General features: G+C 48.3%; 1 protein-coding gene across 9 annotated transcripts; it reads right to left on the reverse strand.

The window, feature by feature from the left end:
- Window positions 1-373: 373 nt before the first annotated feature.
- HPS1 (HPS1 biogenesis of lysosomal organelles complex 3 subunit 1) lies at window positions 374-23,766 on the reverse strand. Of its 9 annotated transcripts, none has more exons than XM_081268460.1 (20): window positions 23,636-23,765; window positions 22,202-22,316; window positions 20,639-20,755; window positions 16,445-16,582; window positions 16,081-16,223; window positions 14,852-14,960; window positions 12,394-12,554; window positions 11,900-12,005; window positions 11,422-11,523; window positions 11,198-11,267; window positions 9,344-9,393; window positions 7,939-8,106; window positions 7,679-7,858; window positions 7,174-7,235; window positions 6,649-6,783; window positions 6,494-6,559; window positions 5,383-5,527; window positions 3,169-3,282; window positions 1,617-1,699; window positions 382-1,125 (listed from the first exon to the last, which is right to left on the reverse strand). In XM_081268460.1, the coding sequence occupies exons 3-20, from the start codon at window positions 20,753-20,755 to the stop codon at window positions 963-965; spliced, it is 2,112 nt and encodes a 703-aa protein (XP_081124586.1). In that variant the 5' UTR covers window positions 22,202-22,316; window positions 23,636-23,765; the 3' UTR covers window positions 382-962. The 9 variants fall into 9 exon arrangements, 5 of the variants coding, with proteins under 5 accessions (XP_081124590.1, XP_081124588.1, XP_081124589.1 ...); XM_081268461.1 differs by lacking the exon at window positions 23,636-23,765 and adding an exon at window positions 23,418-23,611; XR_014019026.1 differs by having other exon boundaries at window positions 987-1,125; window positions 5,383-5,523; window positions 23,636-23,766.
- Window positions 23,767-25,556: the final 1,790 nt, after the last annotated feature.

Below are 25,556 nucleotides of genomic sequence, written 5' to 3' on the forward strand. Positions count from 1 at the left end.
GCTCCTGCCCGCACACCAGGGTGTCCTTTGCTTCTAGGGTGGATGCTTATTTCTGCCCTGCCACCTCTCTCAATCCAATGCCTCCTCTTTGCCTGAGGAGCCCACACCTGTGTCCCAGTGTTCATCCTGGTGTCCGTCCTGTGGTAAGAATCTCTTGGTTAGAAGAGAGGGGCTGTACCCCTGGGAAGTGGGTTCAGTCTGGGGAACACCAGATTACCTGAGGAGCTTCTAGAAACATCAGTCTTGACTTTACACCGAGCACATGAACTGAATCTCTGGGCCAGGGTCTGGAGACGCGAACTACAGCCCTAGGGAGAAGCAAGCCCGGCATGGAGGGGCCAGACCCTAGCAAGGTTTCTCAGTATTGACAAAAGGGTCCTGAAGCACAGACATGCTGGGCTTGGAGGATGACAACAACCGACATTTATTAAGCACCTATCATGTGCTGGGTGACCCTCCCAGCCACCTGAGGGGGGGTGTCATTACTTGAAATGTGGGGGAACAGCGTTGAAAATGCCCCGAGTTGCAGACGAGGCTGCAGAGCTGGAACTCAACCAGCCAATGGCGCACCTTTTATCTGGGGCAGAAAACAGGCTTTTCTGCTCAGAACAGCAGAGGCAGAGTGGGGTCTTCAGACAGTCTGAGCATTAGGGTCTTCCTCCCTCTCTTCTGGGGACAAGTGGGGATGCAGCTCTGAAAGAGGAGCTGCTGCCGTCTTGACCTCACAGTCACCATTGTTTTAAAGAGGAAGCCCAAAGCCTCTGCCTCCAGAGGGCAGGATTTAGGGGTTTGTTCACCACCCCGTGTGGAGGTGGTCCAAGTGGGGTGTGATAAACCTTGGGGCCTCCTCGCATCCTCAGGAGGCTACTGGGGACAGAAGAAAAGTTTCTGCTATGGGGGGGCACTTTTGCAAGCAGGGATGGCTGCAGAACAGGTGCCCTGGCAGCAGCCTGCAACCTGGCCTAGGGCAGGGGCACACGGGAGGCCTCCCCCAGGCGCCGGGCGAGCTGGCTGGCCTGTTGCACCAGCAGGTTGGTGGGGATGACTGACAGGTGCAGGGCCAGCAGCTCGTAGCACCTGATGGCCTCCATGGGGTGGCTCTTGCTGTAGTAGCGAAGGAGCTTCCTAAGAGGGAAAAGGAGGACAAGGACTCAGGAGTGAGCGACGACAGTCCTCCCAGGCCAGGGGCCTCTTGGGCCACACAAGCACCCAGACACCCACCCTTGGTCCTCTCACTAGGCCCCAGCACCAGGCCGGTGATTCTGTCTCCTGCTCCTCATGACCTAAGCTTCTAGGCTTAGCCCCAGGTCATGGTCCCTTCTTCAAGGTCCTCCCTCCTCAGCCGGTTGCATTCTAATTAAGAGGTGTCAGCAGGGAAGTTCTGGGTCCACATGGAGGTCTCCCTGTGCTACCAAGACTGTGCCGCATCAGGGTGGGTGGGCTCGAGGGGGCTCTCCTGGTGCTTCCTCCCTCACAGGTTGCTGTGCCAGCCCCAGCCCAAGTTTTTAGCTTCTTGGGGTGGAATGGGGCAATTCTGGAGGAACTGTCCCCACGGGGATACCCTAAATCATTGACATCTGGGAACACGGACATCCTGCACCCTGAGTCAGCATCACCTGTAGTAGTCACCTCCCAGCACACCAATGGGGACTGAGTCATCGGAGAGGACAGGCACCTCAATCATCTGCAGCTTGTAGCCCTGTGGAAGGAAAAGGAGGGTCTTGAGGACAGAAGGTGGTGGGCTGGGTGAGGAACCTGGCTCGAGGGAGCCTGGCGTGGCCCTGCTGTGCTAAGTGCTGCAGAATGCACCTCTCTACCTGGTTTCCTGCCCTGTGAGGTGGGAACATCCCTGCATGAACCTTGGAGAAAATGTTCGTGGAGTTCTCAGTGTGACACCTGGACCAGCAGGGCCCAGCAGGCCGAGGGAGGGCAAGGTGGGGGCGGGGGTGTTGGGCAGATTTTGAGGCTCTTAAGAGGCTCAAGTCTCTGCTTTGAAGGAACTAGGAATTCCATGCTAGGATAAGGTAGGAAACTGGGATCCCTAGACACGGACAGCAAGCGAGGCACCACCATGTGCTCTCACAGCAGCCCTCACGTGATGCTCACCTGGCATCAGAGGCCTACCCTGTGGTGAGGAATCGGGCCCAGAAGTGTTAAGCGACTGTCCACTCTGCCCAGGTTGAGTGCTGTGGCCAGTGGCCTGACCTGGGCCTCCCACCCCACAGCTCTGCTGCTTTCTACCACTCCTGAGGCCCCCTTAGCACACGCTTCCTTGTCTCTCTTGAAGCTCAGGTAAAGATCAAGGAGCTCCCCAGCACTCCTGAGGCAGAGAGCTAAGCTGAAAGCCTGCAGGTTGTGAGAGTAGCTTCTGGTTCTGGCTTCATCACTGAGGCCTCGATGGCCTTGGCCATGGCTTTTGAGCCCTGAAGTATGAGCATCACTCAATGAGGTCAAGGAAGCTTGCCCCACCCACTGCATGGGGCTGTGAAGGTTGAAGGAGGGAACAGGGGTGGAGGCCCCCAAAGTACACTGAGTTACGGAAGGGGTGGGTGGGCAACCTGGAGCAGGGAGGAGACTGGAGCATGAGGACAAGAAACCAAGGGGCTGTGGGGTGGAGGGGACGATCCTTGGTGCTGGAATAATGATGCCAAGTGACAAGAAAGGAGAAAACATTAAGAGAAAGAGAGGGAAAGGAAAGGACAGAGAGGCGCTGTGGACAGCAGAGTCTGCGACCCACGCCACGCTGTGGCAGCTTCGCCTCAGGCAGGCTGTTAACCCCTTTGAACCTCCACCTACCAAATGGGAGTGACGGCGCACCCCACTTTACACAGAAGCGAGAATGTGAAGCACTACAGAGGTACCAGCTGTGATCTGAGGGCCCATCTCAGGGAGACCCGGAGTCTATCTCTTCGTGTGTTCAACAGGACGCTGCCTGAGCAATGGCACAAGTTGGTAGGGCAGCAGGTGATCACAAAGCAAACTTAAATGCTGGCGTGACAATGTGACCATGGTTCTGGGACCCCATCGCTATACTTACCTGTCATTCCACCAGGGACAAGAAGAGATGAGGGACAGATAGACTGAACACAGTTCAGAAGAAAGGAATCCGAGGGTGACAGCAATGGACAGCACTTCAGGACTTTCCTGCCAGGGCCCTGGCACACCCACCATATCGTTCTCAAACCACAGGAAGTAGGAGCAGCAGAAGTCCCCCTCGTGGAACAGCAGAGTGGTGTAGCCCTTCTGCAGGTATCGGCGCGCCAGCCGGACCAGGGCCCAGACCTGGGGAGGGAAGAGCGTTCAGCACTGCCCTGCGGCCACATGGCTCAGGTGAAGGAAGAAGGAAGCAGAAGTGCTGGGCTGAGGAGCTCCAAGGCCAGGGGCACTGCCTTGGCTCAGAGCAGGAGCTTTGGAAGCAATCCCTGTCAGAGGGATTGCCTGGCCACCCCTCCAGCTGTGGTGAGGATTAAGGACTTTATAGGACTACTACACACATAAGTTGTAAATTAGTAAACCCATACTTCAGGCCAGAAAATGGCCAAGGACAGTGTCATGTGCATGACAGGAGATTGAGGTGTGGCCACCTAGAAAATTCCTCTGTACAGGGGCCCCCATGGGCTAAGAGGTGATGGCTCAGCTCTGCACCAGGAGCTGGGGGGAGCATGTTTGAACACACAATATGTGGAAGCAGGCGTGTCCTCTGCTACTGGGTTAAGATCCAAGTGAGGATTCACCTTGGGGTGGACATGACCAGTGGACCTGAGAGATCACCTGCCTTAGGTCCCTCTCCTCCAGGGATGTTCTCTTGCCTAAAGCAGGGACTGTCATGGAGCTGCCTGAGAGCTGCCAGAGGGAAGGTGGCCAACTACTCAGCTTTCCTGTACTTCCAGGGCTGGGAAAAGACTCCGTGAACTCTCTTATTAAAAGCCTGGGTGGGGGGGATGGAGGATTCACTCCATAGCTAATCACAATTTACTGTCTAATTAAATCCACAGATACACAGGTTGGCTATACTTTCCAGGAAAGCAACTTGACAATGTGCATCAATATCCTTAAAAACATTCCTGCCATCTAACTTAGTAATTCTGTTTCTGGGAATCCATATTGAAGAAATAATCAGAGATGAGGACCCAGATGTATGCACAAAAGGTGTGTTCTGCAGAATTATTTATAACAGGGTAAGCCTGGAGACAGTCTAGAACTTCAAACATCGGGAAATGGTTATGTGAACTATGTTGCATTCACATAATGGACTATTATAGAGTTGCTAAAAATCAGTATATGAAGAATTAATGGCACAAGGAAATGCATCTAACATAATGTGAAGTGAAAACGTGTCAAATAAAACTGCACATGCAGAGTGAGCTCAACTGCAACAAAGTATGCAGAGGAAACAATAAAAAGTAACATGCCAGGGAGCCCTGGCTGTCCAGAGAGAGACAGCCATGAAGATGGTGGGGTTGGGCCACTGGCCAATGCTCTATGGCTTATATCTATATTTTGTGCCACATGCTGTGCTAAATATTTTACATGCATCATCTCAAGTCATCTTTACAATGATCCAATGATGTAACTATTAATATCTCCTTAGTTGAAACTGACACTTCAACTAAGTCATGCCCAAGGCCACATAGCTAGTGGGAGGCAAGATGGGTTTCCAACATGGCCTTCTGCCATCCTGCTTATTTTAACTAGTAGGTATACTTTATTTGAACAACACAAAAAATTGTTTTTAGAAAGTGGCAGAGGCCCTTACTCACCATAAAAACAAAACAAACAAAAAGTTTGTCATGAAAAAGAATCAGTTAAATTAGGAGAATGGTTCCTTAGTAGAAATGGTTCCGCCTAATTTTAAATTCTGGTGGGTCTGGGGGTGTAGCTCAGAGATGGAGTACTTGCCTAGCATGTGTGAGGCCCTGCCTGAGTTCCATCCCCAGCACTACAAAAACTAAACATGTACAAAAATTCTGACTCCTAAATTGATTTCCCTAGAGTTCTTTCCATTTCAGCTAATTCAACAAAGTCTTACTGAGCATTTACTTATGCCAGACACTGGCCATTTCCTCCTCTGACCTAACAGCAAAGAGCACTCTGCTAATGCCAGGTGCATTGATATGCTAGGAGGTGCTGCCTGACACGGACAGAGGCCAACATGGTCCCAGATGCTGGGCCTCTCAGCTCTGGAAGACAAGGTGCTATTCCCGAGGAGCTTGCAGCAGGTATACCTGGCAGTCAGGTACAGTAAGGGTTAAGGTGGGGGTGATCAGAGTCCCTGGAGCCCAGAGGACAGCAGGGTCCATCCTTCCTGGGTGGCAGTCAGACCTCAGCACATCCTACCCAATGGGCAGTGCAGAGTGCCTGGACCAGAGGAGCATAAGTTACCTTGGCTTTGACGAAGGCGGCCAGGGGCCCCTTGCCCAATTCTGATGAAGTCTTTTCACTGCTGCTAAGAGAAGGTGCCACCATCTGCCCAGTTGTTCGGTCCACGTAGATGAAATGCACCAAGCCTGGGAAGTCCTCCAGGTAGGTGAAGGGTGAGTTAAGGTGCTTATAGAGCCAGGGATTATAAGCCTCCCTGTCTGGCTCCTGGGCTTCTGGTTCTGAGAAGCAGTGCCCAGGATGCCCCTCCTCATAGGCTTCCATTTCAGCCTAGCCCCCAGGATCCCTGCTGCCCCAGAGAGCTCTCCACCTGTCCCACCTCCCTCAAGATCCTGGATACCTGCACAGGTAGCATAGTAACACGGGCACTTCTGGACTCTATGGAAACGCTGCAGTTTCACAGTTGGTCACTTTGGGAGTGAATTTAAATTATACACACCTTAAAGCTACGTCTGAGCAGAACCTGGCTGACCGCTCAAGTGCAGTGATCTTGTTCTTCTCCACCATTCACCTAAGAGGTTGGGAAGGTTCCCAGTGACGGGAACTGACCCCCATGGAAGGGCAGTAGCTGGTGGACAAGAGGCCCCCAGGCATCCCTCTGTCCTGCCTACTGAAGAGCAAAGTCCCATAAGATGGAGGTCTGACACTTTGGAAATTTTAATACAGAAAAAGTGTTTGAAGTTCCCTGTAAAATTGGTATTCTAAAGCTGGTGTTCCATAATACAAGAGACGAATAAAACTTGGGAATGGCTCTTTAAACAGAGATACACATTCACCACAGGCCTTCCCAGGATCTTCACATGCCACTGTACCTGGTAGCAATCCAAGGAAGATGACAGGGGCCTTGTGAACCAACCAGCCCATGGTAGCCCCTGTCCCTGCCCCCAACAGCTATTACCATTTTGCTGGCATAAGGAGCTTTAAGGCTGTTATGATGTACCTTTGGGACAGTGGCATTTCTGAAACTTCAGCCTTGGGGTGTCCTATAGATGAGGCAACTGTGACACAATCCCCTATTATTTTTCTTCAGAGAGAAGCAGCTGAGGTGGTGGAATACACATCCTCTCTTCCCCAGAGAGGCCTCCCTGGGCTGGCTGCTCAGATGTCAGGATATGACACCATGGTGATGTTCCTCCTGCTCTTCACCAACAGAAAGTCCTTCCAATCCATCAGCCTCTCCCTGTGGGGGAAGCGAGGGCTGCTGAGAGGGGCGCCCTGCACTCCTGCTCTGGCTCCGCTCCCGCCTGTGAGGGCCTCTGCCCCACTTACCGCATAAGCTTCTGAACTTTGTCCTGCAGGTGCTGGGGCAGGTGTGGGCCTCCCCTGCTGGGCGCTGTGGTCAGGAAGCTGAGCCGGTAGATGGAGCAGAGCTGCCGCTTCAGCTTCCCACACACCTGGAGCAGCCTGGGCACGGAGTGTGTCACAGTGGGACTGGGAGCGCAGCACTGCATGTCCCTCACTGCGCCAGGAGACAGCTTCCCCTACAAGGTGCTCCTTGCCACTGTGCACCTCACCAACCTCATTATTTTGCTGACTAATGTGGGGAAGGACTTGCCCAAGATGGCATCCAGTCAGTGCTGCAGCTGCCTCAGGTCTTGGGGTGCCTGGTGTTGGGTCCTCATGCCCTGGCCCTCCACTTCCAGCTCTGCTTCCTGTGGCCTCCTGTGGACTGGCCCTCAGCTTCCCAGAGACCCTAGAGCCTTTTCTCTCTCTGGGCCTGCAGGGACGGCAGTCTCTCTGGGGAACATCTCCCTATTCCAAAGACTCCCCTTGTCCTCTGGGCCCACCACTTACTCCCAGGATGATCCCGGTTCGCTTTTGGAGAAGGCCTTGGTCTTAAACTCCAGCCAGGTGCTCTGTAAGGAGGACAGTGGCAGGTCAGCCTCCAAAACATGTCCTACAGTGAGGTCCAGAAGAGCGGCTCTGGGAGGACACAAGCTCCGCCCTTATACAGCCCAGGTGGGCTTCTCTGGCAGCCCCCACTAGCACTCTGAGCACCACAGCCCACGCCATCCCATTCACACAGTAGGCCTTACTTAAGAGCCATTTCCACAGGCCACGTGTGGGCATTACAATTCGTGTTCTGCCACACTTACGTAAACAGGCTGTGGAAACGTAAAGTGTGGCTGTTTCCTTTCTGTTCCCATTTCATAATGGGGAAAACAAGGAAGGTGGATCTGTGGGGAGCAGGCACAGGAACCAGTACCACTGGCCCCTGCTCTACTGGGATGAGATGGCCCTGCCGCTAAGCCTTGCTCATCTCCTCTGAGGATGGGTGAATGCAGGCTTTGGGTCCCACCTGAATCTCCTGTCCCCCTCGATTCTTGATGAACTTGTCCATCCTCTGGCGCAGTTCTCCCAGGAGGGGCTGGGACCGCAGGCCACTGCCAGCCTCCTGGCCCTCCTTCAGCTTCTTCTCCACCAGGGAAAGACCATCCAGCAGCTGGTACAGGACCAAGGCCAGTGGGGTGCTGGGGCTCTATGGGAAGGAGCAAAGGGGTCATAGTGAGAAGCTGTTCGGGTCTAAGTGTCACCAGGGCAAGGTGGGAGATCCTGTACCTTGGTCAGGAGCACCATGTTGATGCCCGGCCACAGGGGTAGGCAGTACATGGTGTGGGGCACCAAAGGGCAATAAATTTCTTTTATACTGGCATCCAGGAAGATTCTTCTGGGGCTGGAAGGCACTGGGGAGTGAGGAACCTTTGCCTGGAGGGTGTCCTCAGCTATCTGTGGATGGAGGAGATTATTAGTGAGGTGGGTAGGAAATCTGGCCTCCTCCCCAAGTTGGATCCACTGTCAGTTGTCCCTTCCCTCCCCCACCTGTGTATGAAGAATACAAAATTTTAGCTGCAGGAAATGCTGGTTCTTAAATCCCTGCATTGCCCCAGCAACTCCAGTTTTCTGCTCTCAGCTTCTTTTGGGCCTTTCTGCCCCAGTCAGGACAGGATGCCAAGCAAGGCAGTGGGAAAGGGCGCAGGGCAAGAAGGAGCACAGAAGGCAGGATGGATGGACGCTAGGGGAAAGTGTCTAAAGTTCAGTATGCTCGTCATTTCAAACTCCCCCAGAATCTCCTGACAACCTTCCAAACTGGGTAACTAGGCATAAGACGACTAAATGAGCAAGACTCTCGCCTTAGTGGGGGCTCTGAATAAGGAAAGTCTTTAGTTGGAAAAATTATAGAGAATTAAGGAAATCATTAGAGATGCCAAAAAAATTTCTCTGTAAGGATGTCACTTCAGTTATATATAACAGCAAAAAACTGAAAACAATGTACGGCTTGTTCCAGGGATTTGCTAAATAAATAGTAACATATGCGTGGGTGGACTCTCAGCAATTCTTAAAAACCATACTGTTGAAGAGTGCTTGGTAAATGGAAAATACTTAAGCAAGAAAGTATAATGAACTACATTAGGATCCAAATGTAAGGAAAATATATATAGTATGTGCGCATATACAGAGAGAGAGAGAGACAGAGAGAGAGAGAGAGAGAGAGAGAGACAGAGAGACAAAGAATGTGTGTTTGTAAAATCAAAGGAATAAAATACTTTAAGGAAACATATAAAAATGTTAATTTCACTTTGTGGATAGGACTGAGTGATTTTTGGTCTCTTTTCCATACTTGAATTTTGAATTTCTTGTTTTTCTAGAATAAATATGTTTAGGTTTCTTTTTTTCCCTAAATATCAAAACTTAAGTTCTTTTTTAAAAAATATCAAACTTATGTTCAACTTTCCCTCCCAAGAAAATGAGGAGGGAAAGAAAATTCATCAGGCCTGAGGTCCGGCGCCTGGAGGAAGCTACCCTCATACCCTCTCCCTTCCCCAGGTGGGTCTGCCTCTGGGCTGAGCTGGGACTGACCAGCCTGAGGGGCAGCTGTGGGGCTAGTGCTGGAGGAGTCATGCGGTCACTCAGTATCCCCAGCACTGCAGAGGAGCTATACCCATGTAGACCTCCAGAGACTCACCTGGGGAACATCAGTTGGCGGGGTGCCCCCTTCTAGCCAGATGGTGCTACCTGTGGGCCACAGGTAAGAATAAACAACATAAATACTGTGAGAACAGAATGATGTCACCTTAGCATGTCAGAAGGACTGGCGCCCAGAGGGCCCTGTCCATTGACAGTCAGCTCTAAGCCCCAGGTAGGAGCACAGGTTGTAGCCCCAGATTAGCCACCTTCTCCCAAGCTGACCAGTGCTGGGTGAACTCTGCTTTACCAGGGCTAAAGCAGCCTGGGATGGGAAGAGAGGCTTCCTGAAGAGCTGGCTGTTGGGACTGGAGCTCCTTAGCATGTACCTGGCAGTGTGTGTGGGGGTGTATTTTCCTTAGCACCTCTTCCTTGAACCCTTAATCTTCTCCTTGTTTCTGTCAGCACACAGCTGACATCCAGTTCTCCAATCACCAGTCTTTTACTTAACACTACTATGTGCCAGGAATTGAGTAGATTTTCTTCCTAGCATAACTCACAACAACACATGGAACCCACTATATATTTGAAATATTACATGTTTGCAATAAGTAATAATTGTTCTCTCTTGTATTTAATTGCAAATAGTCTTCATCTGTAATCATGCTTCTTTGGGGGTAGGAAGTGTGCTCCTAGGTTTCAAATGCCTGATTTACAAATGGATAGCACAACTCAATAGTTTGTAAGGCTTGAGTTCTGTTCTCAGCGGATGAACATTTACACCTCTGAGGCATAAAAATACCTAGCCACCAAGAGAGAAAGACCATAAGGAGGATTCTGATGACTGAGGAAAGGAGTGATAAGAAGGAATTTGGAAGTTCATCCAAAAGCCACACCTCTCATCATGCCCTGGGCTCAAGGGGTGCTTAAAGAATCTGCAGATGGCTATGGACCCTTGTCTCAGAAAAAGGCACAAGCATGAGTTGTCACACAATCTCAGGGGCTCCTAAGCTCCTTGAAGCTGGTCCAAGGACTGAAAATTGAGAACATTTAACCCAGTGGTGTTCAACCTTGGCCGCATATGAATATCATTTGGCACCCTGGCCACTGCTCAGACCAATTAAGTCAGAATTGCCAGGAACAGGCTCAGCCTCAGCCTCAGTAGTTGTGAAAGATGAGTCCAGTTAGGCAGTCTTAACTGCCCACAACAGCCAGCCCCACTTGAGGCACAGGTATGCTATGTGCAGCCAGAGCTGGGAGCCACTGGCCTAAAGAAACCAAACAGTGAATCCCTCAAAACAGACTCCAACAAGTTCCTCCTCCTGCAACACTGGCCTTCTTTATTCTATGAAATGGTGTGAGCCACAGGATCCTTCCTTTTATCCTAAAAACTTCACAGATAAATGTGATGCTCATTTGTGGTAACAATGACAATACAGATTTCAGTTTATCTTCTTTCCTAAGCAATGTGTATTATTTTTTGTTAATAACATTTTTGAATGTTAAGATAAACATTTTATTGTTTCCCCACATATTCTGAAAAAACAGGGAAAGTACAAATTATAGAGACTATTTATATTTTAAAATGTACTTAACATCAAAAAATTACATAATTTTACTTAATGACAATTATTTACTACAAAAAAGAAAAATGAGGTTGATACACATATAGAATTTTAAAATGAAATCAACTTGTCACAAAATGCTTTAAGGTGCATTTGAGTGGTCTCAGCAGTCCGTGAACACACACTAGCGCCAACACTGACTGTATCCCATAGCCTGAGCTCTGGGAATCTTTATATCTGCCCTGGGCCCTCGGATCCCTTGAGTGTGGAATCCACTGAACCCTATGATGGATCCCCAGGGCTGCAGACTAGCACCTGTGCTGCTACCCAGGCTCCTCCTCAGGGCTCACCTGAGCTCTGCTGGCCAGGGGAAGGAGCTGGTGTGAAGTACTCTTCAGGGAGAGAGAAGCTGTCTGTATCCTGGGTGGGGAAGAAGGCAGCTCAGACCCAGGGCACAGGGGACTCTCCCAGAGGGCTCAACCCCCACCCTGCTCTCCTGGGAGAGCCAGGAAAGGCCTGGTCCCAGGATGAGACAGGGCCACCCTGTCTCCTTCATGCAGTGCCCGATACACACCGTCTCTGCAGAACTCCCCTTGGTTGGGCCCGAGACACGTGGGCTCCGGGCCTGCTGCACAGGGATGTTCTGGCTTCTGTGGGGCCTCCTTCCTGGGGAAGGCTGTGAGAGGGCATCGGAGCTGCTGGTTAGCATACATCTGACCCAGCTCTTCCCCACCATCCTCTGCATCCCAGCACCTCACAGAGAAGCCCTCCATCCCTCCACCCAGCTTAGAGGGGACAGGCACCTGCCCAGCTCATACAACTAAGTGGTGAAGCTAGATTTCAAACCAGGACTGGCTCCACAAATCTGCATTTTCAACCCACATGCATTCTAGAACCCCACATTCATCTGAAAGGAGCAGGAAAACAGTCACGCCCAATCACACGCCCAGCTGTCTAGCTGACTACACAGCTTCCCTCCGGCCTGCCTGCCACTCTCAAGGCAGGTTTTCTACACCATCTCCCTGATGGCCTCCCTTCCACTGCCATGAGACCTGGCCATCATCGTCGTCCTCTACTGTGCTCTCACTTGGGTGGAGATCCTGAACCAGGAGGATGAGGGCGAGGAGGTCGGCTGGGCGCAGGGAACTTGCACCATGGCTGTAGGGACAGGAGAAGGGCATCTCATCAACACATGCCCAGAGGCAGCAGGGGCAGCTCTGCCCTCAAGGAAACAGGCAAGGTACAAATAAAACTAACTCTTCTATTTTAAAACTAAAACGTGGCTGTGTAGGAAAACAAAAATTAGCAACGAGAAAGCCCCAGGGATCAATAACATTATAAAAGGAGCTCTCCTAGATGCAGGCTTCCACACTGTTCCAGGGAGAAATAACAGAGAAGCGAGTGGGCTGAGGGAGGAAGAGCTGAGCCTGGGGCTTCAGGAAGAGACAGGCCTGGAAGTTTTGCTTGCTGGGCAGCTGCACTCTCCAGGTGGAGGGAATAAGAAGGACGATGTGGAGGCCCTCCCGCAGCAGGGCCTCGGGCTCACCTGGAGTAGAAGGCCAGCAGCTTGCAGTGAACGAGCAGGAACGCATGCAGGGCCTCCTCACTGCCCCGCTCAGGGCTGGAGTTGACAGCCTGGATGACATGCCGCTCCAGCGCCTCTATGCTCAGCTCACAGAGCTGGGGGTGAATCAGCCGCTCCACAGCCTGGCCAGGGTGGGCAGGAGAGGGAGCCATGTCACTCACCACCTCTCCTGCTCTGGGCCCAGGGCTGGTGGGCACGTTCACTCAGTCCAAACTAAGTTCATACTAGGTGCCGATATTTGGGAATAGGGAGATGGACTAACATGACCCCAGCCTGCCTGGGGCTCACAAGCTGGTCCCCAGACTCCGGTGGATGAGGCCAATAATTCACAGGAAATAGAAGACATAAGCGTTAATTGTAATATATTCTGAGTAGGAAACACACAGGGCCGAGCCAGAGAAAGTAAACAGAGGCCTATTTGAGTAGTGTGCTCAAAGAAGTGTCCCTATGGAGGTGACCTTTAAACTGCCACCTAAAGAACTGGAAAGCCTGCTAGAGAGAGCGGGAGGGGGAATGCGACAAGTCAAAGACCAAGCAAATCCAAAGGCCCTGCGGGGTGATGTTCAGAGCAGGGCTGTCCAGCTGAAATGGAAAGCAAGTCCTAGGCATAATTAAGTTGTTTTTTTTTTTTTTTTGTAAAAATAAAGAGATGAAATTAATCTTACCAGTATATTTTACCCCATACCTAAAATATTACCTATGTATAATATAGACATGAATTGGATGCTTAACATTCTTTTTTTGTGTGTGTGCTAACACATGAAAGTCTGGCGTGCACGGCATGTACAGCATGACTCACAGCTGCATTTCAAGTGTTCAAAACCACATGTAGTTAGTTAATCACTAATGACTGGACAGAGCTAAACATAAAGTATTCCTGAAACTGAAAGAAGTCCTGTGTGAATAAGGCGAGAGAGGCGTGAGCTGAGGTCTAGGTGGGACAAGCAGAGACAGATGGTGACGGAGCTGGTGGAGCTGGGGAGGAGTCTTGATTTTGTCTCACCTCCATTGGGTCATTTACTCTAAAAAGTCTTTCTTGATCCCTGGAAACAACTGACTACCCCATCCATTGTGCCACCATGAATTTTGATAAGAAACCTAATATGATACCTAGGATACTTGTATTTTTAATACACATTCTGAATGACTTTCTCCCAAGGGCAAGAAAAGTATCTTCATTCATCAGGGCCTGACCCACCTCTTAGTGTACAGCAGGTATTATACGTTTACTGGAGGAATGGATAAGTAGGGATGTGCGAATGAATTCCTTTCATCATCTAGTTCACTAATTCTCTCTTTAGCTATGTCTCATATATTTTGATGAGAAACCTAAGATGACACCCAGGATATTTAACTCATCCATTAAGGTTTTCATTTTACTAATTATGCTTTTGTTTCTAAATGTCCACATGGGTTCTTTTTCAAATCTGCCTGGCCATTTTTTAGTCTCTTGCTATTTGTTCATTTTTGGAATTTTAATTGTTATATCTTTGTATACTTTATTATTTTATATTCTGTAACCTAATAATTCTAATATAGCAAGCTTCTTTGTTGGTAACTGATTCCCTGACTTCCCTTGACTCTCCAGTTATAATGGCTTATTTTCCTGTGTATCTGACTTCCTTTAACTGACTTCATTTCTATTTGATCTTAGTCTGTCCTTTAAGGCAGTGTTTTCCCAGGTATGGTTCCTGGGTCAGCACACTCAAGATCACCCAGGAACTTGTGAAAAATGCAAACTGTAGAGCCTTGATCCTTGGCCCAATGAATGAGAAACTGGTGGTGAGGCCCAGCAACCTGTACTCATCCAATATTCCTGAAACTGAAAGAAGTCCCAGGTAACCAGTGCAAAGTGAGCAAGGACAAGAGAGGCATGAGCTGAGGCTGAAGCAGGACAGGCAGAGACAGATGATTTTGATGCACACCAGAGTGTGAGAGAATGTGTGTTTGTTGCCATGAACAATCAAGAAGTGCTATTGACCAAAGCTACCCTAACCCCCAGGCCTGGGCTCAGCCTGGAAGAGGCAGGTTCAGTTCCCAACATCCTACTGGCTGGATGCTATTTTCTGGCTATGGTGTTGGTATCATCCACTCTCAGGGCCTCTTGCCACTTCTTACCACTCTTGTTCACTACTTGTTCACTGCCTCCCACTCTTTTTGTGGGGTGGGGATAAGGTCAAAAGATTATCTTCAGGAATTTCAGTAATACATAGTGAGTCCCAAACCTGCACTGGGAAAATTCTTACCCAGAATCCAGTGGTCCATCAGAGTACCCAGCCCTCCACATGGCCAGAAAGAATGACTCAACATAAACGAGTAAATTTCAGGGTCTTCCTGTGCCCAAAACAAGGTCTTACAGCTTGATGCCCCCCATGACTCAACACCTCTGAGGCCCAAAGTATCCATGCCCCATAGTCACCTCCACAGCAAAGCTCTGCTCCTGCTCCCGTAGGTGGCTATAGGTCCACAGCAGGCTCTGGAAGTGCTCCCACACCTGGACACGCTGCTCCAGGTCAGGAGGCCGTAACCTGGGGGTAGAACCAGGGAGAGTGGAAGCCCATGAGAAAGGTAGTATTTTCAATTCAAGCTTAGGACCACCATCTCAGGTCAGCATAAGAGTCAGCAAGCTCAGGAGATGTGACCATCTAAGTGGGACACACACTGAGAACAGTGTTTCAGACTGTGCCCTGGCTACATTGTGGTATGACATGGGCAGGGAACCAGAAGACAGGCCCTTGAACAAATGAATTCACTCTTTAGTCTTCTTCACACAGGTGTATCAAAGGCAGCTAGAAGCAACCAGGAAGGTGTCTGCAGTTCCTAAGCTTCTCACACCCCCCACAGGCCCTGGAAACAGACAACTCTGGTCTATCATCAGGGCAGAACACGGGGGTGCAGCCCTCTTCAATGCTGCACAGGTAATGATGGTTTGTGTAATGGTAGCTGCTGCCTGTAGCACTTGCTGCCGACACTTGTGACCATCTGGGCAAATGACTCATGAGATCATGTTTGACAATTTGGTAAATGACTCAATTGGCTACTTACTTACATCACTTCAAAACCAAAAGATTCCAGGGTTTCCCCTGTGTTAGGGAATTGGGATGATTCCACCCTGAACCTTGCTCTTCTGGGTCCATGTTTCAACCAAGTCCCTTTTCTGGGTTCCTTCTCACCTCAGTGTACACTCTGAACCAACAATCTTTTTTGCCAAGTTTGTTGCAGGCCCAGAGTTGGGTTTGGGGGCCTGACCCCTCAGATAACACAAGCTTGGCTGTATGAAGGCATGCATTTTTCTGGAAAATGAGCCTGAAGCTTCTTTGAGAGGGGAGAGAGGACCAGCTCAAACCAGGGTGGAAATGACAAATTAGGGAGTTGAGAGTACTAAAGTCAGATTTCCAGGCTGATGCTGTCACCAACCAGCTGGATGGTTCTGAGTAAATATTCAAGTTCTCTGCCCTTAGTTGCCCCATATGTAAATGAAACAATCAGACCAGCTAATCTCCAAGGCTCTTTTTGAGCTCTGCTCCTCTGAGGGCCACAGGTGGGGCAGAATATGGAAGCACAACTTCAGAGGCTAGGCATATGGCTGCCTGGCCCCATGAGGGTACTCAGCAGAGGACAAGGAAGGGACCAGACTCAAGGACTCACTCCTTTCGGATGAGCTGGCCATCCATAGTAACCAGTCCAAAGTGCACCTCGAACAGGTACTTGAGCACACAGAGCTTCCGCCGAAGATCTGCCTCGTTCTCAGTGTGGTCCCCATTGATGGCGATGAATAGGCATTCTCCAAACTGTAGGGACAGCCAGGCAATGTCAGCTAGTCCCTGGGGACCACTCTTTATCTGCCATGATCTCAGCAGACAAGGGAGGGGAGGCCTGAGCCCCAGGGGATTTTGATAATATGCTGTTTCTGCCCTTCCAAGGAAGTCTACAGTCCAAGATGAGGAAGGGTATGTGGATTCCCCATGGAGCTGAGGGAACAGGAACATGGGCCACAGGGCCTCACACTCACCAGGTGAAGGACATACAGGGAGTTGTCATTTTCTGTTGAGAAGCATGTGTATGTGTCTGAGAGTTTCTCCAACATCGTCATGGAGGAGATGATGACTGGGGCCAAGAGGGTGCTGAGCTGGTCTTCCAGGGCAGGAAGCTGCAAGGGGTCAGGGAAACAGCACTGCTTGGTGTGTGCCAGATGCTGAGGACAAAGGAGTAAATAAGACTAGACCTGTCTGGGAGGGGAATCACTGTCATGATTGGGAGGGGACAAAGAGAACTGCCCCCACCACCTTGGGTGATAGGTAGGAAGGTGGGGAGTCAGCCCAATATCTGTGCTGATCAGACTCTGAATCTGGAAGGAAATACCAAGGAACTGGCCACATTTCCACAGTAGAATGTCTGGGGCATTTAACTGAGAACTTGTCAACTCTAAGGAAGTCTACAACACCTACCAAAGTCCATGCTGTTTATTGGCATGGGGGATTTATCCTAAGGAAAATGACTGGTGATAGGAGATGTGCACACAGATGTTCATTATAGCACAATTTACAGATGCAAACAGTGTAAAAAACATAAATGCGAGTTAAATAAATAACAGTATGTCTAAGTGATGGGAGAGTCTGCAGAACCACTTAAAATATTAATGTTTCGATGACAAGAAAAATTTCTCTTATACAAGGTTATGCATATATTTTTAAAAGATGTGAATGCTCTGTATTTAAAAATACTTAGAAAAAAGTACTGAAAATATTAAGAAAGCCAACACTGTTAAGTCACTACTTCTAGATAGAGGAATTATAAGTGATTTTTTTCCTCTATTTTGTTTCTGTGCTTTCCATAACAAGCATGTATTTGCTTTGATAAGCGCTCTCCCTATCCATTCTCCTGGCCACCAAAAGAAGGAACAAAACAACTAAACAAAAGCAAAAAGGAATGAGGCAAATTTGTTGAGAACCTGTGAATGAATGTGGGAGGAAGCCATCTGAGCTCGGTACCTCCAGTTCCCAAAACTGCAGTGAAATAAAGGAGGAAACAGCTGATGTCCCCCAGGGGACTTCAGGGGACTGGAATGGAATAAGGGGAAAGTTATACCCTCACTTGGAGCTGGCACGTCCTACAAGGAACTAAGTAAGTGCTCGCTTTGAAAAAAGAACCAAGCGGCTGGCGAGGAGTCCTGTGCAGCCCTGAATGGGCCTGGGTGCAGCAGGACGGTGCACATTTTCTGCAGACATTCTCAACATGCAGGCACCCAGCCCAACAGTGTGTCCTGCGGGCTTTCATGGTGGCTCCTTCACATCACTCCCATCCCAGCCCAGAGGGCTCCATTCCTGGTGGCCACCCCACCCCAGCTACTCCCCATCCCACACCCTGTTCAATGTCTTCTCTCCATTTACCACAGCCTGAACTGGAGTATTTCTTTGCAGTCTGGTTCACTGCACATCACCCCTCTTTAGACCCTAAGTTCCCTGACAGAAAGGATCACATGGCTATGGTCACTGCTTTATCCCCGTAGGCCAGCACACAGTAGGTTCTCAGTTAATATTTGCTGAATGGATAGTCTCCCACATAGACAGGAACAAAAGCTTGTTGAGTTATTCACATTCTATGATTTTCTTAAATTGTCACCAATTCTACTAATAGAAAAGCCACTTAAAATCTGATTCTATACAGCAACTCACTGTGAAGAATAGCTTTCTCTACAGACATAGAAACAATCTTTTTATGATTGGGAAAGGAAAATTTTTGGTATATGTAGAGTTGGAAGGGGCACTCTTATATACTATTTGGTGGGATTATAAAGTGCTACAATATATTTGAATAGCTTTTGACTCATTTCTATTTTAGGAATAATCATAATATCAAATAATCGGAAATGGGATGAAATTCAAGCACAAATGCCCCACACAGCAAGTGATAGCCAACTAGACGGAATATATATGTCCAGCATTAGAAAATGGTTAAATAAATGATGATACATTTGTTCATGTACTGGAATATAATGATGCCATTAAGAATTATGCTTTTGGGAACATTCAACAAAATGGAAGAATGATTTTGATATAATGGGAAATGAAAAAAAAAACAGGAAATGAAACTGTAAATGTGGTATGATTCCTACTATATAAAAGATACTGACTCAAAGCAAGTATATTAAAGAGCTAATAGCTCTGGGTAGCAGAATTATGGGTCATTTAAAAACTATCTCTTTGCTTTCCAAATTTCCTTCAATTAACTCATGTTATTTATATGATCAGAACAAATGAGTGTAGCATACAAAAAAGACTTTTTTCCTTTACACTAGTCTTAGGAACTGGAATATACTTAGGAACTGAAATATCAGGAGTTTGTTTCAGTACCAGGTTTTTAATAAGGGCGGGGAGCACAAAATAGTTTGCTTCTTATATTGATCTAGTTGAAATAGTAGTTCTAGACTTAAGACAAATTCGTAATTTAAAAATTAGATGTCCTGCCAGGCGTAGTGCCTATAATCCCAACCACTTGAAGGCTGAGGCAGTAGGATCAAAAGCTGAAAGGCAGCCACAGCACCTTAGCAAGACTCTGTCTCAGAATACAAAAAATAAATAAATAAAATAAAGAAGGGATGGGAATGTGGCTCTGTGGTTAAGCTCCCCTAATAAAATCACTCTAATGTACCTGAGCTCCAATACCTTATTTTCTCTTAGCAACTAATAAGAATATCAGTGCTGTTTGGTGAACCAGCCTACTGGAGTGGAGTGGGCTCAGCTGGAGGGCAAGCCCTTCACAGCAGTGAAGGCAGAGAGGCAGGCTCTCTCTCTGCTGCTGTGGAAGTTCAAGAACTCCCACTACTGCATCCCCAATTAAATTTTTTTGAACTCAAAATTAATGAAGAAAACATTTAACATAAATCGCTTGTTCAAAATGCAGACCAGAAATATAAGTGAAAATGACAATAATTTCAGACATCAAAGTAGTAAACTGGATGTCCATGAGTAATAATAGAAACCCCAAAACTTTAATACATACCTCACACCATATTCAGAAGTGCAAAATGGGTCATTAGGCCAAATATGAAGCACCAAACTCTAAAACTTCCAGAATAAAACATTGGAAAACTCTTGGGTTAGGCAAAGATGTCTTACACATGACATAGAAAGCATGATTTATAAAAGCAAAAATGGAAAATTAGAGTTATGAGAATTGAAGAACTTCTGCTCTATGAAAAATACTCTCAAGAGAATGCAAAGATAAACCACAGACTGGAAGAAAATATTTGAAAAACATATCTAATAAAAAGACTTATATCCAAAACATATCAGAAACTTCCAAAACTTGAAACTATCCAACCATTTGGAAGACTTTAGTAGTTCCTTAAAGAGTTAAACATACACCTATGTGAGCAAGTCATTCTATCCTAGGTATTTACCCCCCACATACATAAAAATGAAAGCATTTGTCCAAAGATTTGTACATGAATGTTCACAGTTGCTTTATTTATATTAGTCAAAAACTGAAAACAATCCAAATGTCCATCAAGAGGTAAATGAGTAAACAAACTGTGGAATATTGATATAATAGACAACTACTCAACAATGAAAATAAATGAATGATATATGCTACAATGTGGATAAACTGATAAAGAATTATGCTGAACAAAAGAGGCCAGACTGAAAAAAAAAAACCAAAAAAATAAAAAAAACTAAACTCAGATATATACTGTATGAAATACAAACTATTCATGATGGACAGCAGATCAGTGGTTGCTAGGGGAGGAGGTGGGAAAGGAGAGATTACTTTTTTCAATTGATTGTGATGGAGTCATGGGTATACACACACACACACACTGAAGCAGATCAAACTCAATACTTAAATATGTACAGATAATGGTGTGTTGATTATAACTTAAGACAGCTATGAAAAAATAATGCATGGTTTATTCTAAAGATTTTTGGTACAGAAACTAATAACACTAAGTTTCTCTGTCACATGGTTAAAAATCCTATCTCCTCTTGCCCTCACTCCCAGCAAGCCCTGGTAGGGAGCAGGCACTGAGGTCTCTGTACCCACAGTAACAACAGGCTGACTTCCAGGGATATGCACCTGGCTGTGAAGGACACTGGACATGCACACACCCTGCTAATTCCTTGGGTCCTCCTGTATCCTTGCATTCTGGGAAATCCACGCTGCTCCCTGCCACCCCAGCTCCTGGGACCACCTATGCTGCACTCACCTCTTCTTCCTCATTCTCTGATTGCCCGAACTTCAGCCGGAGACTTTCTTTAAACTCTTCATCTGTCCAGTAGAAGAGAACCTCTGCGCCCTCAGTGGCCACCAAGACACACTTCATCTGCCAGGAAGAAGCAAGGTCAAGGTCAACCCCGGCTCTGATATCCATGAGCTCAGCCTGAGTAATGAAGAGAATCCTAACCCCAGCAAACTCTAACTGACCCTTTCTGCATGCTAGCCACTATCATGAGGGCCTTCTTGGTGTATTTTTTTGTACCTTGATATAAGACTCTCCAGTTACTGCCATTTTACAGAGCAGGGCGGGGGCATAGCCTGAGTGGAAGAGCTAGGACCAACCCAGGTGTGTCTGATGCTGAACCCCTGTCCCCATAGCATCAGACTCACCATGGGGCCTACTGAAAAACAAGGAAGGGACCCTAACATTGGCCTGGACACAGTGGACTGCCTAAGGACCCTGTCCATAGTTCCTACTTGAACTGCTCAGCCACCGCCTCCAGGGTCTACAGCCCTTCTAAACTCTTCCCCATTGCCCACACTTGCACCTTCTGTGCCACAAGTTTTAATGCTTGAGAATAAGAAACACTTCTTGTTACCAACAAGATTCTTAACACAGAGCTTGATACCCTGGCCCTGGAGTTCAGAGATCTGGATCCTCTCAACCTGTAGGGTAACCTGACCAAGACCAGCAAGGCCAGAGCTCTGGGCCAGTGTTTGCAGCTACATTAGTTTAGGCTTCAAATTCCCTCGTGGACCTCAGTGTGCTACACAGATGTGACTGTGCTGTAAAGCGCTAAACTGTGATGATGCTTAGAAAATTCTGCTTTGACTCTTGTAGGAGAAGGTGTCCAGTTTCCCAGGAGGCTCACAGCATCCTGAGGTCCTGGCCTCTGCTGTAGTGTCCAGGAACTGCTCGCAGCTCAGCGGTCCTCACTGTGTTCATCTCAAATCTCATGCTGGTTTATCAACTCTGAAGCACTTGGCCCCAGGATGTTTACAAGGTTAGAGTGGGGAGAGGACTGCTAAACACCACCACAGAAGCTGGGAGAGCAACGGGGTGTGAAGAAGAGGCTGCTGGGAGAGGGCAGGAGACCTGTAAGAGGCTGCTCAGGGACTCTGGAACTGTGTGGGGTTGGTCTGACCGGAAGGAAGTGAGCTATGATCAGAGTCTATGGTTGACAGCAAGAGGGCCCTTTAGGCTGTGGCAGGCTGGCTGGAGATGGGCCACTCTAAGGTCATGAAGACCAGCCATCTGAGTGTGGGGTAACGAGGGCCTGCTCCTTGGTGGAGGCCAGGATTGTGGAGAGGAAGGAGCCAATTAAGGAGGTGTAGCTTAGAAATTTAGCAGGCTCAGATGACTGCCAGGATGTGGGGGATGAAGATTGGGCAAAGGTGGCATAAGGATGCAGACCTGGGGAAGAAGTGTGGGGTGGGGAGGGTTTGCAGAGCCAGGAAAGCTCAGTCTACTGTCTATCTTCGGTTTGCTTCCCACAGTCCCAGGGTGGGTGCCTCCAGCCCCCCTGTATGCCCGGAGGGCAAGGTCATCTACCTTTGTAAGTAGCAGTGGAGCTTCCAGGCAGCCAGAGGCTCAGAAGGGGTAGTGGTAGGTAGACTCGATGACCAGCTCATGGAAGAACAGCACAGCATTCTCAGTCCTGCAAATGCTTAATACCAAAAAAGATAAGGGCAAGCAGAGGCTCTGGTCCCACTAGCTGCCTGTTCCTAGGAGTGGACAAGCTAGGGATGGCTTGAAAGGTCAGAGGTCTCCCCTCTTCCCCCTTTAATGGAGAACTTGAGCCTAACCACAAACATTGGTTCCTCCTGAGAGCTCTCATTTCACTATGGGTCACTCAGAAAGGAGGTGTGGTCAGCAAATCCTGAGCAGCCCCAGGGAGCTGGCTGAGTAACTAAGTGGAGACAGCACAGCACATCCCAGGCTGGCAGGTGAGCAGTCCCTGTGTGAAAGATGGAAAGTGGCTATCCTGGGGGAAGCCACAAAGGGCAGTAAATTTATTGAAAAGGCATGAGATCTGGTTCTGGCTTTGTCTTTGGCAGGTCAGTTAAACTCTGAGCCTCAAACTCCCACTGGGAAAGGAGGGAACAACCCTCTGCTGAATCTGCCTACAGGGTTACAAGGAGTCTTGGAAGCAACCAGCTAGGTTGCTAAAAAAGCTCAGAAAACTCAGCTTTCTTATATAAATGGGGAAGGGATCATTATTGTTTTCCAGTTGTCCTTCTTCAAGTAACAGGATGAACTACGCAGGTTTCAGAATCATTCAATTTTTGACAAAAGACAGGAACAATATAAAGCTACACAGGAAACCACTGGAAGCAGCAGGGCTCTTGGGGACTAAGGGCTGCATTCCAGCATGGTTGGTCTTAATGCCAGTCTAGAAACATGGGAATGCTTTTCAGTGGGCATTAGATTCTACTCTCTTCCCTGTAGGATAAGTTTGTTTGGAAGTGAACTTCACCCATCTCATTTTGGAATTTCCTTTTCTCCTTGCTATCCTGCTCTATAGAGGAACTCGGAGGAGGGGGCTTTCTGGCAACGGGAGTTCCAGATGGCACCAGCGCGCTTTCATCATCTGGACCAGGAGTCCTCTTCAGCAAACTACCCCTGTGACTTTTGTCCTGTCAGCTAACTTGGGGCCGGGCCTTGCCCCTACCCGGGCAGAGAACCTGCACTGTGTCCGGACAGAGCCTGAGCCAGCCCCCTGCAGCCGCCGGGCCTTCCTGCCCGCCAGGCACTTCAGTTTACTTACTGGTTTCACCCCCAAGACCCCAGGTTCCCCCCGAACTTTACGGCGACCCTGGTTAGGAGGCCCGGCTGTGGTCCCCGGCCCACGGGGAGGTGGGGCCCGCTCTCGGGGCCCCCACGGAGTCCCCTCCGAGAGGGCTGCGCCGGGTCCCGGAGGAAGCTCCGCCGCCCGCTGGGGGATCCACCCGGGGCGGCACTAGGACTGTCGCGAGGCCCACGTACCGGATAGCAGCCCCCGCGGCCCAGCCGGCGCTAGCACCCGGGCGCGCTTCCGGGTGAGACCGCGTGACCCGCCACGTGATCGCCTGCGCGGGAGGCGGGAGCTGTGCTCCGCGGGTTCGAGCCCCGCCCTGCCTGGCCGTGCCTGGCTGTGCCTGGTCCTGCCTGGTCCTGTCTGGTCCTGCCTGGCCTGCGGGCGGCCGCTGCCTCTGCTCGCCGAGCTGGGCGTCCTGTAGTGCCGAGCCGCGTTTCTCCCGGCATCCAGGAGGGCGCTGGGCCCAGGCGCGCGTCTGTGGTCGAGGCACTTGCTGTACATCCCCCACTGCTTAGTTCACTAGGCATAATGTCCTAGAGGTTCATTCATATTGTAGGGTACATTGAAATGTCCCTCCTTTTTTCCCCCCCTTTGTACCAGGGATTGAACTCGGGGGCACTCAACCACTGAGCCACATCCCAGCCCTATTTTGTATTTTATTTAGAGACAGGGTCTCACTGAGTTGCTTAGCGCCTCGCCATTGTTGAGGCTGGCTTTGAACTCAGGATCCTTCTGACTCAGCCTCCCAAGCCGCTGGGATTACAGGCCTGTGCCACAGCGGCCAGCACATTTCCTTCCTTTTGAAACTCAAATAATTTCCTTTATATGTGTATAATCATCTTTTGCTTATTCATTCATCTGTCCATGGTCACTTGGGTTGCTTCCACATTTTAGCTTTTATTAATAAGTCTGTTGTGAATATGAACATGTATCTCTTTGAGATCCTGCTTTCAATTCTTTTGGGAATATATTCAGAAATTGCTTGATCATATGGTAATTCTATTTAATTTTTTGAGGTACATACTGTATTCCACAGTGGCTGCATGATTTTACTTTCCCACCAAAAGGGCATGAAGTTCAAATTTCTCCACATCCTGTCAACATTGTCATTTAGTTTTCTTCTTTGACAGCAGGCATCCTAATGGGTATGAGGTGGTTCACCAGAAGTTTTTATTTCACTTTGGTGAACACCTAGGAGTGGGGTTGCTGGGCGGTATAGTAAGTCCATGCTGAACTTTATGTTGAACTGCTAAGCCATTTTCCAAGGTGCATGTACCATTTTATGTTCCCTCAAGATGCTCTGTACCCTTGATAGCATTGGATATGGTCCTTTTTAAACTTAAACCATGCTAGGGATGTGCTGGCGTTTCATTGTAGTTTTAATTAATCATTTTCTTAATGACTAATGATTTCTTTCCATGTGTGTATATGCTACCTTTATCTGTTCCTTGGTAAAGTGTTCAAATCCTTTGACCATTTAAAATTTTAATTCTTGGGGCTGGGGTTGTGGCTCAGCAGTAGAGCACTTGCCTAGCACTTTCAAGGCGCTGGGTTCGACCCTCAGCACCACATAAAAAGATAGATAAATAAATTAATTAAATAAAGGTAATATGTCCAACTACAACTAAGAAAAAAAACAAAATTTAATTCTTTTTCTTATTGTTTATTTGACGTTTTAATATATTTGGGTATAAGCCACTTTATCAGGTATTTTCTTTTTTTTTTTTTTCCTCTTTTGGCAGTCTATGTCTGTTGTTGTTGTTGTTGTTGTTGTTATTGTTTACAGTGACTTAACTTTGTATCTAATATATCTAAAGACCACATGGAGAGGAACTGGAAAAACAGCAGCAGATCAAATAGGGACCATCTTACATAGAATTGGACAACAGGAAAGTAAGTAACTGTGGGTTTCACTTAATTTGAAGTCCTCATTTTATAGATAAGGACACTGAGAGCCATAGAGGCTGAGTGAATTTTCTTTTGAGATGCACAGAATCAGTGGGATAGCATTGCTGTGATCTCTGGATGTGGGTGTTTATTTGGTCTGGAGTCTGGCCTCTGATTCTACAAGTGATCTTATAACCTGCTTTGCTATTTGAGTTTCCAAAT

This window comes from Spermophilus citellus (genome assembly GCF_964194105.1).
Source record: "Spermophilus citellus genome assembly, chromosome: 15".
NCBI classification, from domain to species: domain Eukaryota; kingdom Metazoa; phylum Chordata; class Mammalia; order Rodentia; family Sciuridae; genus Spermophilus; species Spermophilus citellus.

Excerpts from the sequence above, each read along its gene's own strand:
- HPS1 (XM_081268460.1), bottom strand. The coding sequence starts at position 20,755 with ATGAAGTGTGTCTTGGTGGCCACTGAGGGCGCAGAGGTTCTCTTCTAC. Across the intron at positions 11,268-11,421 it reads AGGGGAGTTCTGCAGAGACG|GATACAGACAGCTTCTCTCT; the intron begins GTGTGTATCGGG and ends TTCCCCACCCAG. Across the intron at positions 8,107-9,343 it reads CGCCAACTGATGTTCCCCAG|ATAGCTGAGGACACCCTCCA; the intron begins GTGAGTCTCTGG and ends CTCCATCCACAG.